Below are 16,971 nucleotides of genomic sequence, written 5' to 3'. Positions count from 1 at the left end.
GCGTTGACTTATTTTCTTCATTTTATTTTCAATAAGTTAAAAGTCCCTGAGTATTGTGCAACTAATAAACAAGAAATTGGTCAATTTTCTAGGCTGGTCCAGACACTAGAACTCTGCCACAGAGCATGACTCAGCCTGTGGAGGGCAGCCATCATATTTCTGCAGGTTGGGGTCTTCCTCTGCTGTAGATGGATCTCTGACACAGACACAACGAACACCACTGGAGCCCGGAGAGAAGAGCTTCCGTGGGACACCTGTCCAAACCCTGTCCACTCCACCACTGGAGGAAAAAAATAGAGCAGTATTGAAACTGAGGATACAAATATATCCCTCTTTTAATTGTTCCACACATATACATGTACGTGTGAAAGTTAGCCTATGCGTTTAACCCATTTTAGCAAGAGTAGTGGGCAACTATTATACAGTGACAAGTGAGCACTGCTGGTGCCTTGCTCAAGGGCACCTCAGCAGTGACCAGGAGGCAAACTGGCAACTCTCAAAGTACCGGTCCACTCTCGGTACCTGGTCCTTTCTTGAATCAGCATCAAGTCCCTACAGACTACTGCCCAGTGCTGTTAATGTATACCAATATTTTGCATTTAAGTATGAGGTTCTTTACAGTAAGGTAAGCGCTTTATCACAACATTGTGGTGCATACACTGTCTGCTCTTTAATATTTGATTAGGGCAGCACTATTTCCATACCTCTTAGTGGAGCACCAGACTCTTCCTCTCCTGGCAGTGCTCCACTCTGAGTTGCAGGCTGGGAAGCGTTCCTTCTCAGCCTCTCTCTGGCTCTTCATTCGCCGGCCGACTGCTAGGGATGCTTGGACCTGCAGCAGGGCCTGTGTGGGCTGCCGAGTCTCGCTGTAGAACCGGCCTATTAACAGACCTGAAATGCAACAAGACATTGTTGCATCCTTGTTTGTTTGCTGGAGTTTTACTGAAAATGATGTCCATTGATTAGGAGAACAACCTAAGTCAGCAGTTGGTTAAAATATTCAAATCCAGCTTTTGCAATTCAAAATACTGCACAAGTTGTAGCTCTACAGTACGAGTGCTTTATTGTCTTGGTCACTTCGGATTTTTGTGTTTTTAATGAACATTCTTATTTTTGAGTTTGTGTTGTGTGCTGTAACCTGTGTACGTGCTGTTAAGTTTTGTGTAGAGTATTTTAAAAGCTCATCTAGTGAGAATGATTGTAAATAAGCTTAGGCTATAGTGTGAAGTTTTGGTTTTGCTACATACCCTTCCCAATAAAACTAAACTAAAATATTTAAATAACCTAAAATAAAAGTTTGTATTGGTACATTCACCTTGAGATATAACATGTGCATTGTCAATAAATGCTATTCTGTAATTGTACAAATGACAATAAATAACTTAAAACTAGAGGAGAAACAGGAGGTTTACTCACTCACAAGGAATACTCAGGAGTAGTTCGAACATGAGTAATATTGGCTTTAAATTAAAAAAAAAAGTTATTCTAATGGTTTCCCTAATGTTCTGTTGAGGAATAAAAGGCTGATCTTATCCCCTGATGAACGTTGTTATGCTACATCACCAATTCGAAAAAGAAACTGCCATAGGACAGGAGTAAGGTAAATAATCCACATTACATGTCAGCAACTAACTGTTATAAAGGTGAACTGAATAGGATATCACGACATACTTAGAATTGAACTGCCAACTAGTTTTATTTGGGAAGGTATACATGTGCTATACCAACACATTCATAAGAAAAGAGTTGGAGGGGCAAACATCTCATACCAACACTTTTGTAGTCCCTCTGATAGAAGGCCAGCCAGTCATAAAGGGCGATCAGCTGCTGTGGGGACACACTGGACACATCATCTGTCAGGCCCCTCTCTGTGAAGTCCCCTGTGATGAAGGCCAGTGAGGCATCTCTGCCTGAAAATGCAGACATAGAAGATAGCTCTACAGTAGGATACTTATGGCTATGTTTGTATTTGTATTATAGGCCTACCTAAATGCATGTTCCCGATTTAAGTTTGTTAAAGGTTTGGGTTGTTTAACAGCATCAGACAATGTGTCATAAACTACCCACATGTACACATACAAAATATCTCTCTATGGTTGTGAGCTCAGGTATTAAAATATACAATAATATAGGTACTGTAGAAAAAACGAAGAATCACCTGCCATAACGTGATAAGCACCTCCGGGTCCATAGTGATGGTGTCCCTTTTGTACATCAAATACTTGCCCAAGTATTGCCAGGTAAAGGCCCTTGCTGCTTTTCTCCCCGTCGTAAAGCGATAATTCACGGCTGCTCAGGAGCCGTACAGGGGGCACCTGGGTTGTTCCATTTCCAAATGTTAGAAACCACTCGTGAGGAATGAACACAAGTGCCAGGGGTAAAAACGCGCCCAATACATAGCCGAGCATGTTGTTCATTCGACCGTTTTGGTATATTACCCATTTACATCACATTACATCGCTTCTAATTGTAGTATAATGACATATACACCCATGGCAACAACACAGTTGCTTCCTTGAATGGGGACGCCACAGCGCATGCGCGGAGAAAAGGACGTTTCAGGGCAGCACGTTTACGTACAGTACGTCAATGCGGTAGTAGTGAAGGCAGAGCTCTAGCTGTAGGTTAGAGAGGTCTGTGTACAGACCGGTACTACCGTTTCGAAACTGACACCCAGTGGGCCGCAGAGATTTTCGGGGAGCCCTAGGTCGGTGAAACAAACATGGGGAACGCAGAGAGTGGCTGTGGTGGGGGCAGCGGCGACGAGGAAGACATAGAAACGGAGAGCCCCGGCTTCGCGGAAGACAGTCCGGCCTCTGCGGCCACGGCCGTCGGTGTCGGAGGCGGTGGAGGCAGCTCCGGTTCTGGGAGGAGCGGAAGGGGGGTCGAATAACCCGCCCGTGCCCGCCGGTGGACCACCTAGCCCCGGGATACTGTTGGAGCAAGTGAAACTGAGAGAAGCAGCGGCTCGCATTAGCGACTCAGGTGTCGCCATTCAGGAGTCTGTACTGGCCGGGAACGAGGGTGTCCTGGTTCGGTGGCTCGAGGACCGATTGAACCGAGGGGAAGAGTCTGTCAATGTGGAACAATTTTGCGAGATGTTGGAGAGCAGAGATGCCCCACGAGATGAATGTGAAGAGGTATATAATGTTAGAGAAGCTAACGTGCCTCTCACTTGACAAGTGAAATGTCAGTAACCATATGTCATGTTGTTCTTATTCCAGGTCCAAGCATATACAAGTTGATAGCTGTTGTCCAGCCCATTTATGATGAGGGATAAGCAAATATGAGCACATCGTATCCCTGTCATCAATGAGTCAGACAAATTAGCTTTCCTGATTGCTTCAGTTTTACTGTCACTTGTTTTTAACATTGGCCTATAGTAGCCAGGCCCACGCTGCTTTGTTGGCTGACATTTGTTGTTGAACCAAAGGTTGCAGATGAATGGGTAACCAATGAATATGTACTGTAGTCTGCATTGGCTTTGTGTGGGTAAACATGGAATGCCATGGTTATACTTCAAAAAAGATGGGCTTCATTGATTCAAAACCCACACCCCTCCTGAGCATTCAGACATCCAAAGCACATTTGTAAAACATACATTATATCTATATAACTTGCCAACGATCAGATGAGCTGGAACATAATGTGTGCCCTTTGAATGAAGAATACCAACCGTTGAATTCTGCCTTAAGTTATGTCCTTATGGTTTGTGATGATGTGCAGGAATGGGATGGTTGTGTTAGTATATAAAGTGTCACATTGTGTGCTGTGTTTTCCCCCTATCTCAGGCCTTTGGACAGTTTGATGCAGAGGGGGATGGTGTGGTGGATGTAGAGAGCATGCTGATTGCCTTGAAGAACTCCAATGGAGCTAATCTAAAGGGAGAGCTGAGTCATGTGATAAGACAGCTACAGGCGTGCTCCTTAACTCCAGGTATGAACCTGAACCAGGATGCTTTATCCTGCCTTCAACCTCATTTGTATAGCTATTGTCTGTCCTGAGTTGGCATTTGAGTTTACCCTGAATATCTTTCAACCCATTTTTTCCCCACAGGTTTTGTGGACATCTTCTCCAAGACCAAAGACCGGTTAGGGGCACATGCCTCTAAGATCCTTAAGTTCTTACACAGGAATCGTATTCCCAGCAGTGCCATCCCCTTCCCCATCTTAGAGGGCTACAACAGTATCTGCACCATGAGGTCCAGTGTGGTTCAGGACTTCTTGGAATTCCTCTTGCAGAAGGAAAAAGGTGCATTTTGGAAGAGTAAAGTGTCTGGCTAGTGCTGGATAATAGCTTTTACTTGTGTATTTTAAGAATGTGGTAAACAAACAGTATGTACAATTGTATGTCTCCTTCAGCTGCACAGCTTCAGAGAGGCATGATAATCTGTGTCTGTGTCTTTCAGATTTAGATATTCAGTACAGAGCAGAGCTGGACCGCGATCCGGATGTGGATAAAGTCAAGGTGGTAACGCAGTGCTACAGCTCAATAGAAGCTTCATCCAATGTTCCGGACGTTTACAAGATGACAAATGGGGATACTGGATCTTTTTGGCAGTCGGACGGCAGTGCACGCTCACACTGGATAAGGCAAGGGCATATGCTATATAAAATGTGACTCGAGGATCTGCAACTGAATGACATGTTTGCCTGATCCTAGTGCTGGGAAACATGGAGGAAATTATACATCACAATATCTTTGACCAAATACCTTGATATTGATATCATGACGATATTGTAGGGTTAACCATTGATGCTTTATCACAATATTAACACAATGACAATGATCATCAGTAATGTGGATTCACAGCGGGAAAAAAGCGAACAGCTAGAACAGTCCGGTAAATCCAGAAAATGACATCACTTATGCAGTTGTCAAAACCAGGGAAAGACAGCTATGATATCTAAAATCTAAGACGATATCTAGTTTCAAATCACGATAATATATCTACACAATATTGCCCAGCCCTACCTGATCCTTGATGTTTTTGGTCTCTATGAATATAATACATTTTAATGTGTTGTCTTTTTTCTGTTCCCAGATTGAAGATGAAACCTGATGTGGTTTTGAGACGTCTGGCCATTGCCGTGGTTTCAAACGACCACAGCTACATGCCTCAGCTGGTCTCAGTGGCCGTCGGGAAGAACCGGCGTTCGCTGCAGGAGATCAGAGATATCCGCATCCCCAGCAATGTCACAGGCTACGTAGCTCTCTTGGAGAATGCCAACATCACACACCCCTGTGAGTCACCACCTGTTTGTCTGTCTGCTTTGTGTTTATTTATCTTACGCTGGTGTCTTCCCTTTCTTGTAGAGGAATTGCATTTTTCATTTGTACCAGAAGTCAGGGTGCAGCTATAGAAGAGCACCGCTGGGATCAAGTAGTTTAGTGGCTTAGTGCCACACTTTGAATAATCATACAAGCTTCTGTTGGCATCAATTCAGCTTGAATTCTGGCATCAAATCCAGGCACTGTTTTGTTGTTTATATTTGCTGCTGACTGGTTAAACTCTATATTTCAATGTTTTTTTCCCCTGAGGTCTTAAAAGAACATCTCTGTAGCCAATAGGCCACACATCCACCTTTTTATTAGAAGTTGTCTGACCGTGCAGAAGCTATGCTAAACCTCACAAGCTCAGATAAATGTGTATAAATGAGGATAAGAGCAATTGAGAACTGATTGAGCTGTAATCAAGATCAGTCATGTATATTCAAAGAAGTTAAATGGAGAAAACATTAAGCTACGTCATTTGAAAACAGTCCTGTGGTTTGCAGCTCTGACTTCAGGCTGAACCAGTCACACTCCTGTTTTTCTAAAATGATAACGTGCTTTGTATGAGCCAATAAAAATCCATTGGCTAGCTTTGCTTGCTCATATATAGTACAAGAGATTTGTTTATCCCTCATCAACATCTACTTTGCGTGGTTCTAAGAGGATGAAGCGACCCATTACATCACTTTTGCATTATGTATTCCATCAGTCTGCTAACTGCATTATCTCCTCATCAAATCCCAGACATCCAAATCAACATTAAGCGGTGTTTGAGCGATGGATGTGACACGCGCATTCATGGTTTGAAGACACTGGGCTATCAGATTACCAAGAGTAAAGAGGTGTCTGTTTCCGATGCTTCAGCCATCTGGTACTTGTCTCTCCTCACCTCCTTGGTCACCGCATCCATGGACACTAACCCTGCACTCGCTCAGACTGTCCTACAGAGCACACAGTAAGACGCTCATGCTTTTGCACATGAAAAAAAAGTGATGTTTGCAAGGATTCTAATGATTAATTGAGTGTTTGTCCAGTTCTGAGTGCTTTTTTGTGTTTGTTTCTCCTAGAAAAGCCTTACGGCACATGCCACCGTTGTCCCTAACACCATCATCCACTGAGTTCCCCAAGTTCTTCTCTCTGAACATCCTGGAGGAAGTGGATGGATTTCTCCTCAGGATAGCAGAGTAATGACCTGCTGGGATTTCATCAGCACACTTACTCATCACTGCCACACTGAGTTCATTATGCTGACATCATCACAATTAAAACAGGCTAAAATCAAAGTATTGATCTGATGGGCTGATGACACACTATTTCCATTCCATGCTGTAAATCCTTCAGTGGTGGCTAGGGTCTTTATCAACAACAGCAGTAGCATGACAGAAATAACATGACAGAAATGATCTTATCAGTTAATGATCAGAAATATTACTGTGTTTATTCACACATTTAAATTCAACAGTGTTACAGATACATCATGGCCAGTATTGGTCCTTACTGGAGTTGTCGCAATGTTGTTGCTAAATAATGCAATCCATATTTTTGTTATAGTCACATGTAGTAAATCATTTAATCTCAGGTTTAAGTCATGCTTTATTTGATGGGTGGCAGCTTTAAAGGATAGGTTTACATTTGTTCAAGTCATGCCTACATTGACATTTAATGGTTGCTATATTTTTTCTTTTCTCTGAAACAGCCACACAGAGACCTTTCAAATATAAGTGATTGGGGACAAGATCCTCTTACAAAAAACATTTTTATGTTTCGACTTAATATCTGGCGTCCACAGTCTGAGTTTTGCCCAACATGAACAGTAGGAAAAAATACAGCCAGTGATCAATAATGCTTTCAAAGTACAAATAGGCATGTAAGAAATGTGAATCTCAGATACGTTCTGGAGTTATGACCATGCATGAACACCCATTTGACCAAAATACAGATGATCATCTCATATGACTATAGGCACCCTGAAACTAACTTGTTTGTTTATTTGCTCCTGTGCAGCTGCTGTGTGAGTCCTGATGCAGAATTGACCCTCTTGGCCTTTGCTCTGGCCAGAGGCAGTGTGGCAAAAGTGCTCCAAGCCCTGTCCTGCATCAGCGATCATTTAGAGACGGAGTATACGGCCGGCGCCCTCATCGTGTCTATGGCCTCAGTGAGACTGCGACTACTTAATCGCAATGGTAACGTGACCAGCCCTTCCTTTTACTCTCACTCACTCACACTAGGCCATTTGAAACCATAGACACAGGAGAGAAAGTGCTTAGCCTGCAAGGAGGAGGAAATGCATTAGTGGACTTTGCAATGAAAAAAATATAATTATGTTATAAAGCTGCAGTGCAGTGTGTGAATCATTGCCTCAAGATAGGAATCGAGTTATAACCTGTATGAAAATTGAATAACTATGATGTCATAATGCACAGTCATAATGCAATGTGTCTTATTATTACAGGGAAGCCCCTCCAGTTGCACCTGCAGGCCTGCGATGTGAAGAGTAAGGAGGAGAAGTCAGGACCAGACAACATGCTGACAGAAACCTCCACTGGAGACGGTACAACTGAGACCATTCCTGTTCCATGAAATACTAGCAATAATATTAGGTTTATATATATATATATATATATATATATATATATATATATATATATATATATATATATATATATATATATATAGGCTTAAAATAAGTCTTGACAGTTGGGGAATTGCTTAAATATACCTGCATTATTTTCAAAGTAAAAAATGTGCTTTTGATTCAAATATACTCAAACAATCTATTTTCATAATCTCTTACCTATTTAAACCAAATATCAATAATATTTTAAATGAAACAATCCCATCATCAAATGAATTTGTTGTTTCTGTTATAAAGGAATTCTTTAAACAATATTATTCAGAATACAATTTTTAGTAGCAATCTAGATGATAAATACTTTGAGAATCTGTTGGTTTTTGTTCCTTGAAAAGTCCTTGTATTTTAACCCTTTTAAAAGCTGTACAAACCCTGAAGTATGAACTCAGTGCTCAGATATAACGATATGTTTCTTGCTCATAAGGTTTTCTATCCGAAAGCGGCAGGAAGAGAGCCAGTGTGATCCTGTCGACAGAGGACCAGAGTAACTTCCAGGTCACTCAGATGAAGATCAAAGTGAGGCTCCATTTGGTTTCACCATATACTTGAGATGAGGATTTCTGTACAAAACACTCACTCTGTGGTTTGTGTGATCAGGTGCGGAAAGGAGCCATTGGAGCAAAATGCGGCTTGGTGTTTGCATACAAGGAAGACAACCCTTTTGATGCAGAGAAACATTTCAAGAGGTTCAAGAAGTATGACTCGTGGGTTTACAAGGACTACAAAGAGTTTGTGCAAGACAAGTAAGGATCCCTTCATAGACGCCTGAATTATATTATTCCCAATATTTACCATGCTTTTGTGTTTATCGCTTCACAAGTATACAAGTAATGCAACTCCTCAGTAGTGTGGGGGTCTGTCTTAGTGATTTAAGTGAATGGTTGTTTCACCATGCTGTTACCTGACCTGCAGTGTGAAGATGCCAACACAGTCAGAGGACGAGCCGATTGGCTGGTTTGAGCTGGAAGAAGACTGGAATGATGTTGAGATCAAGCTGCAGCAGTGTCGTGTTGCAAAGGTACGTACTGCATCCAAAACACATGTTGACACTTTGAAATGTTGTCATTTAGTATTAGGTATGGAATCCCTGAGAGGCAAGAGAGAGAAAAACAAATTCTGCTGAGCCAGGATAAGAAACAGGGGAAATTATTTGCAAGGTGGTTTTTGCCTGGATAATCAGTCAAAAATTGGTAAAACAAATTAAGTTTTGGCAGGTAAAAGAAAGATATGTGAAATATAATGTTTGCCTATGTCCATTTGGGCTTCACAACTGCTTTTTTCAGAAACCTATAGATGACCTCTTAGATGCTGTGTCAATTTCTTTATAGAGTCTATGGTTCTAAATGGCATGTAAAGCTTAGCAGAAATATGACATAACTTGCTAATACATAATATATGTTATCTTGGGTTGTGTTTAGATTGCATGACACAATTTGTATTGGTAACCTAGAAATATTATTCGACAAAACCTTTTTATTTTTCCATAAACACTGGATAAAACAAATGGATCATCAGAATCGTTTTCTTTATTACCTTTCAGGGCTTCCATAGCTTAGGGCTTCCAAAACACAATAACAAAAGTATTGCTACATACTAAAGAATGCAAAACGAGGGCCATTCTATTTGCTGTAATTATCAGGTAACCACACTTCTTAATCGTCTGTTTCTTTCCAGTTCCTGATGGTGAAGTTCCTCGGCACCAGGCAGGACTCTGCAGAGCGCCTTGGCGTTCAGTCGCTCAGCTTCAGTGGGTATCTGTGCCCGGGCCCGGAGAGGCTGGCAGACCTGGACGACCTCAGCCCGGAGGGAGAGAGCTTCGACTCTGATGTCGTCACTGGCCTTTGTCTGCTTAACAAGACATTATACTTCATTCAACAGCTCACACGAGAAATGGTAACTACTGGTCACAATTATAGTTATTACTAATCGTTTAAACATCAATATTGTTTAAAATCATCTCAGATTGAAGAACACCAGCAAGAAAGACTGAGAACAAGTAGGGATATCCTTATTGTGGCAGGAATTCACAAGGTTTATAATATGACAATTTAACATACCGCTGGCCTGAGAAGCTTGACTTAAAGGTGGGGTAGGTAAGTTTGAGAAACCGGCTCGAGATACACTTTTTGTTATATTCCATGGAATGCTCTTAACATCCCGATAGCAATGAATATCTTAAGTGCTTTGACAAAAAATCCATAAAAACATTTCATCTGTGGAAGCCGTAATACTGTAAAAAGCACGACCAATCATTTTAGCCGGCCCAGCTAAAATAACTGGATGGCCTACCTGCCTGTCAGCCTTCCATCTGTGCACAAACTTATCTCGTGCCCCGATTGGTCATGTGCGCGTTCGTGTGTTGGAGGAGGGGCTCTGTAAGGAAGTGGCAGATTTCTTCCGGCTGTGTATTTTCAAATTCTAGCGCACTCGAGCTGGTTTCTCCAAAATTACCTACCCCACCTTTAAGTCTTGTATTTATAACAAAATATCAAATGTCATTTGGTGAATTAACTTACTTCTTTATGTGTTTATTTCCCTACTCATTTACTTTGACACGTAAACTTTAGGGGGAAGTAATTCATTTTATTTTTCTTTCCTATGTGAATGACTTTAGAACAGGTAGAGAAAAGAAAAAAATGTTTTTCCGGGGATACAAGATGATTTAGTATGATCATGTTTTACAAGTTACTTTTATTTTATTTTTCACCATAAGTGGGAAAATAAAACTCACACGGAAGAAAACATGAATGCTTTTAGTCTTATTTATAAAAATGGGCTTGTGGCTACTCAAGCCACTGTAGTATGCAAACCTTTTCCCTTTGTTTTCACATATAGATTTTGTATCCCCAGAATTTCTTTCCCTACTTGCCTCTCTGAGCTTCCGTAATGTTACTTTAACTATATTCTTTTTTTATTTATGATGACCCGCTTATAGTAATTGCAATCCATTACCACAAGTATTTTTACTGTATGGCTGATCTGTTAGGTTAAATTGGTACTTCATATTTGGGACATTCATTATTATGTTCTGTTTTTGTTATTGTTGTAAACTGTCGCCCTCTCTCTCCACTGGTGCAGGATGCCTCTCACTTCAAGCAGAAGTATCTTCTGGACTTCAGCGGTCTTGGCCTGAACCTCTTTTGGGACTTCTACAGTAAACTCAGGGAGATGTGAGTAGTGGTGCTGTTACTGCTTTTTTTTTTTTACTTCAACCTTTAGAACAGCAATATTTACTATTGCAGACATATTAAGGTCTCTCCTGTAATAATGCATAATGCTTTTTTCTCAGTGAGGGAGAGGAGGTGTTGAAGAGCAGAGTCCTGCTGCTTCAATTGATGCAGAACTGTTTCCCCATGCTGCCCAACCCATTGGAGCCCCGGGGCCCAGAGGAGAGCAGGGCTTCAGAGGAGGGGGCCACAGCAGCAGTGGCTGTTCCTTCCACGTCCAGCAGTGTGGAGCCCCCGCCTGACTCTGTTAGGGCTGTCTGTGAACTCTACACCCACATCTGCCACAGTAAGAACAACTGGAAGAACATTTTTGGTTTAATGGTCACATTGAGCACCAGGAAAAGCGCTATATAAATAACATGTATTATCATCATTATTATTATTATTATTATTCGGTTTAAGAAACTTCAAGGAACTTCCCTTTTGTGTTGATTTTGACGCTCCCTGTGGACAGAGGCGGTAGTTTCTCCACAAGAACACTGCTATGTGTTGTAATGATCTTGATATCGCAACTGGTAGTTATTTTTAAGACTACACTCAGTAAACTTTTGTTACACAGTACCAGATTGTCATGATTTTTTTGTAATAATTTTGTATGAAGCAACAATATGTTTGTGATTTTTAGTTGTGGATGGTGCAAAGGGCGGGTCTTTAGTGGAAAAAGCTTTGCACAAGGAAGCAGTCAAGGCCATTCTTAATGGAGCGGCTGTTTTCTTCCCGGATAAACACGTCAGAAGGGACAAACTATTCGACATGATGGTGAGTTTATGAAAAAAAAAGTAAATAATCATAATAACAATAATAAAAATATAACTATATAATGCAAAATGTGCCTCTTGCAGAAAAACATTACCGAACAGGATCAGCCAGAGTCAGTGAAGGTGACATTTGAATCGCTTTGCAATTACTTCAGGTAAGGATACTGTAGATCAGGGATGGGCAACTTGGATGGTGGTGGGGGCCACATAATGTATGTACTGGCCACCAGGGGGCCGCAGATTCACTTGGAACACACACACACACAAATTCCATGTATTGTATGTAATTATTAACAAATATACGAAGTCTGACATCTTCATTGACATTTTACAATCTTTCAGGGAACATCCTCTAACAAGCTCACTAAACCAATATCAGTTCACAGAAATGTTATTTATTTTTTATGAGTGGCATGTTTGTATTGAACAGGTTATTTAACAGTGGAATAAAACTATTTTAAACTATTGGAAAGCACGGAAAATATGTGTGCATTGAGATTAACCATTAAGATGACATAAACATGAAGATGAACACTAACCCAGACATTAGTTGTCTAACTTGAACCTAAGACACTTGTAGCCTGTCTCTGCTGACGCACAATAAGGGGAGTGTCAACACAGACACCTGTCAACCCGCACTCTGCTGTTCCTCAGCGCCGCTCCCCCTCCCTCCCGCTGAAATTATGAATGAAAAGCGTATAGTAATCATAGATAACACGGCAGGGTCCGTGACAGTTTGTTTTCATCTGATTTCAAATAAACAAAGTCTTGGTTTTTAGAATATTAAACTTGTTTCACCAAATTCAGATAATAAATACAACTTTTAAGCTTGTAACGGCATAATTACAAGCGGCAACTTAACGTCACAGCAGGCATAACAACAGCCCGTGTTTCTTGTGAGTGTTTCCCCGGGAAACAAACACAATACACACAAACGCATCACAGATTATTTCGCGGTATATGGCTGCCGAACGAAATCATGTACCGTAACTAGGAGTCTAGTGGACGGTATCAGTACTACAAGTAAAAAAGATGCGCCATTTGCCCATCCCTGCTTTAGATAAACAACAAACGCATTACAATTCTTGTTAAGATCACAGTGGATCAGCAGCGTCTGTGTTCTCTCCGTGCAGTGACCAGGATCCAAGTGGCCTTCTCCTGCTCCCCCCTAAAGGGGCTCCCTCAGACTTTGACATCAGCCCCATACTGTCAGTAATGGAGACGTTGCTGCTGGTGGCAACGAGAGAGGTGAGGCCTCTGACAAACACACCATGTATTTACCATGGCCTTGTTGTTGTCCGATGTACTAATGTCCCTCTCTGTTCTCCCTTCTCTCAGTGTGAGGTGATGATGGTGGATGAGAACAGTGGAGCCAGCAGGATGGTGTTGCTGTCCTTGTTTTGGGCTCTGCAGGGTAGTCTGCTCTCCTGGTGCTACCTGCAACTCAAAGGAGGAGCCTCCACCGCCATCTCTAAGGAGCTGGCCAGAGACATCCTACTGAAATGTGAGATATTGCGAAATGTGTAACGTCACAGCTCCCTTTTTTCCAGGGTTAGATTCTAGAGGTGTGAATCTTTATTTGGGTCACATTCTGCTTCAAAATTGATTTTCGATTCAAAGCAATTCCTGATTCAGAATTGATTCTGGAATCAGTACATAGGGGTTGTAATTTCAGGACGTATTCCATTCTGCTGTGTACTAATAAAAGCAGTGTTACAAATTAGGGTATTAGGTAATAATGCATTACTTAAAAGATTATAGATTTCTATAGATACAACTGAACTGCAAGCTTAAACACAAAATGAAATCTAAGACAAAAGGTTACATTTATTCATGTTAAATAGAAAAAACTCTAATTACTTAAACGTTTTTTATTATTCATCAATAGTCAGTGATTTCAAGAATACACATTTTCTGTTTTACAAAATATATGCTACCTGTTACAAAAATGAATCTGATAGGATTAAGCTAGCTGCCTTTTTATTGCTCTGAAACATGCACATTTCAATTATAAAATGTAGACAAACTAAACTTTTTTCATCAAATGTGGTAGTCTAACCGATTAAAAGAAATTGTGTAATGGGTCAGTACAAATTCTGAGTAAAATCCACTGTTGAGTTCATAAAAGGATTTGCTTACCAAGACACTAAACGCTTCATTCCAACAGATGTGGATCAGTTCCTGGAGAGCATCAAAGGTGTGCTTGGTTCCCTGCTGGGGAGGTACACTGGTGCTGAGATCACTGACAAACTGGGCAGCTCCATCCTGGCCACGGTCTTCCGACAAATGGTAATACAGTCTTATCTCATGGTTTCAATTTCCTTTTTCAGCACAATTATAAAGTTGATCGTTCTGAGTGACAGTGATATTTGTTCTGTTCCTGTCAGATGATTTTACTCCTGGAGCTGTGCTCTCTGGACATCCCTCACAGCGTGCTGCTGAAGAGCTTCTCCTCTCTTGTGGAGCTACTCAAGAGCCTGTCCAGTGACACCGGAGACATCTTCTCTAAGGTCAGTCCGCTCTGACCTAAGTCTAATTTATACAGTCTCTCATCTTATTATATGAGTATTGATTTAATTTGATGAATAAAACACTGCACTGCAGTCATTAAAAATAAAATAAATGGTCTTTTTCCCCATTAGATTATTAAATCAAAAAGGCACAATTTTCCTAAAACTACTTATTTTAAAGCAGCTTTGATTGTCTCTTAAAGGTAGGGTAGGTAACTTTGAGAAACCGGCTCGAGATCGCTAGAATTTGAAAATACACAACCGGAGAAAATCTGCCACTTCCTTATAGAGCCCCTCCTCCAACACACACGAACGCGCATATGACCAATGAGGGCGCGAGATAAGTTTGTGCACAGATGGAAGGCTGACAGGCAGGTAGGCCATCCAGTTATTTTAGCCGGGCCGGCTAAAAGATTGGTCGTGCTTTTTACAGTCCTACGGCTTCCACAGATGACATTTTTTAATGGATTTTTTGTCAAAGCACTTAAGATATTCATTGCTATCGGGATGTTAAGAGCATTCCATGGAATATAACAAAAAGTGTATCTCGAGCCGGTTTCTCAAACTTACCTACCCTACCTTTAATAATTAAAAAATGGTTTTAAATACTTTGTTCTTATTTTGTAAGTGAACAGCATCTTAATGTCAATTTTAAATATAAATAATTGTACACATTCAACCAGTTAAGCTTTTAAAATCAAGAGGTGTACATGGGAAAGCCTTTTATATAACCCATATCAATTTATTTTGAGCCCTTTCCAGTTTTCTTTTGAAAGTGTTGCGAAGTTGGTTGCGTTAATTAGATTTATTTTATACACTGGTGTCGGAATGTGGATTGTATTTTATAACTTTTGTCTATAAGAACAAATATATTTAATCTAACCAGTAACTGCAGAAGTCACAAAGAAATGCAATACAAAGTACATTTTTTATATATCTTGTAGTTTGTTCACCATTGCTTGCCATGTGACCTTCAGGTGGATCAGGACAGCTGGCACCAGCCCCAGCAGCCGGTGGTCCTAAGGACCTGGAACATGGAGTCCCCTCACAACTACGAGAACAGCCGCCATGAGACCAGCATCTTCGCCTGCCCTGGTGCTACATCCTTTGAGGTGGAGTTTGACAAACGCTGTGAGACAGAGAAGAGGTGACTGATATGAAATATATTACATATATTCAGATTTTAACCTTGTGAGACTATTTTATAACCCATCCTCTACGCTCTTGATTTTCACAGATACGACTACCTAGAATTCACCGATTCTAGAGGAGGGAAGGTCCGCTATGACATGAAGGTTGGAAGTGAGAAGTGGCCAAAGGTACGATATGGGAAACCATTCAGTTCTCTTCAAAAGAAACAGTGTTGCTACTTATTTAATTTACACACGCATGCTGCTTCTCTTTTCTCCTCCAGAAAGTGACATTTGACGCTGGCCCTCAGCTCCAGTTCCTCTTCCACTCTGATAGCAGTAATAACGAGTGGGGGTACAAGTTCACTGTGACGGCCATGGGCCTGCCAGATATCACCATTTCATGGATGTCAGACCTGCAGCTGCTGGTGGCTCGCCTCATGGGTCGCCTCGCTTCCAGGACCCTCGCCCTGAAATCCCCCCATGGTGAGACTGCTTTACATCATTGTTCAAAAGGGCTGATATAAAGTGTTTATTTGTGTGAATCTGTTAACAAAGCAACATTTTGAATGAATGTGTTGGGCCAATGTTAGAATCTTCCTTATCTATTAATGTTGAGGTTTAAATTAAGGATTTTAAGGGAATCTTTTAAACATGTTTTGTTTAGAGCAAAATATGATCGATCAACAGAAAAATGACCGCCTACTTCATTCTTAATTGATATATATTTCAAGTTATTTTTCATGGAAAGTTCAGCTTTTCTCGTTTTTATATAATTTTAACTGAATATATGTTTTTTTTATTGACAAAGCAAAACATAAAGTCATCTTCTTGGATTGTGAGGTGGACATTTTTAACAATACGCTGACATGTAATGGACCAAAGGAGTTCATGTAGAATACAATTGGCAGATGAACAATCAATGAACATATGCTGATATTTGTGATTTATTGTCTATTCCAGAGATCCGCACAGTTAAGGAGCTTCCATCTGGTAAAATGTCCCATGTTCAGTCTTCTCCTTTATGGAAACCCATTCTGCGACACGGCTTGTGTGAAACAAGGGAAACTACTCAGGCTAAGACCCCCACAGACCAGGTACTGTCAATTTTACATCAACATATATAGCATTTCCATTCTCTCAGCAGCTAGGTGTTGCTCTAATACTATGTATATTTGTTGTGGTGTAGACAAATGCATGGACTCTGGACGAGTTGATGAGCTTCCTGGAGGACCTCGCCCGCTGGAACCCTTCTCTGGAGCCCACAAACTGTAGAACAAAGCTGATGAAGACCCTCATGCAATCCTGCAGAAAACAGCCATTGAGGAACGAGATTGCCTCTGGGTTGAAGACAGACCAAGCTGTGAATGCCATTTGGGCCGCCATGGTATACCACACACCAGCCCTCAACCATGCCCTGAGGAACTATGGTGAGGCTTG

The 16,971-nt window shown here is 41.1% G+C and overlaps 2 protein-coding genes across 2 annotated transcripts in view; one reads left to right on the top strand and one right to left on the bottom strand.

Annotated features, from left to right (window-relative positions):
• Positions 1-8: 8 nt before the first annotated feature.
• Positions 9-2,512, bottom strand: LOC117470302 (neuferricin). The gene is made up of 4 exons (XM_034115030.1): positions 2,159-2,512; positions 1,770-1,910; positions 705-891; positions 9-280 (listed from the first exon to the last, which is right to left on the bottom strand). The coding sequence occupies exons 1-4, from the start codon at positions 2,415-2,417 to the stop codon at positions 106-108; spliced, it is 762 nt and encodes a 253-aa protein (XP_033970921.1). The 5' UTR covers positions 2,418-2,512; the 3' UTR covers positions 9-105.
• A 94-nt stretch (positions 2,513-2,606) lies between these two features.
• Positions 2,607-16,971, top strand: part of zzef1 (zinc finger, ZZ-type with EF hand domain 1) — a 42,027-nt gene continuing 27,662 nt past the window's right edge. The window contains 27 exon segments of the mRNA XM_034115005.1: positions 2,607-2,881; positions 2,883-3,140; positions 3,792-3,936; positions 4,057-4,251; positions 4,409-4,592; positions 5,045-5,244; positions 6,019-6,229; positions 6,342-6,458; positions 7,279-7,457; positions 7,727-7,825; positions 8,331-8,422; positions 8,504-8,649; positions 8,819-8,924; positions 9,581-9,799; positions 10,985-11,076; positions 11,196-11,419; positions 11,759-11,892; positions 11,976-12,046; positions 13,025-13,139; positions 13,230-13,395; positions 14,059-14,180; positions 14,279-14,401; positions 15,379-15,548; positions 15,639-15,720; positions 15,816-16,017; positions 16,495-16,628; positions 16,721-16,961. Of these exon segments, the coding sequence (XP_033970896.1) occupies positions 2,723-2,881; positions 2,883-3,140; positions 3,792-3,936; positions 4,057-4,251; positions 4,409-4,592; positions 5,045-5,244; positions 6,019-6,229; positions 6,342-6,458; positions 7,279-7,457; positions 7,727-7,825; positions 8,331-8,422; positions 8,504-8,649; positions 8,819-8,924; positions 9,581-9,799; positions 10,985-11,076; positions 11,196-11,419; positions 11,759-11,892; positions 11,976-12,046; positions 13,025-13,139; positions 13,230-13,395; positions 14,059-14,180; positions 14,279-14,401; positions 15,379-15,548; positions 15,639-15,720; positions 15,816-16,017; positions 16,495-16,628; positions 16,721-16,961 (4,186 nt within the window). The 5' untranslated portion in view covers positions 2,607-2,722.

Source organism: Trematomus bernacchii, unplaced genomic scaffold, assembly GCF_902827165.1.
Source record: "Trematomus bernacchii unplaced genomic scaffold, fTreBer1.1, whole genome shotgun sequence".
Classification (NCBI taxonomy): Eukaryota; Metazoa; Chordata; class Actinopteri; order Perciformes; family Nototheniidae; genus Trematomus; species Trematomus bernacchii.
This window is presented reverse-complemented; position numbering and strand designations above follow the sequence as displayed.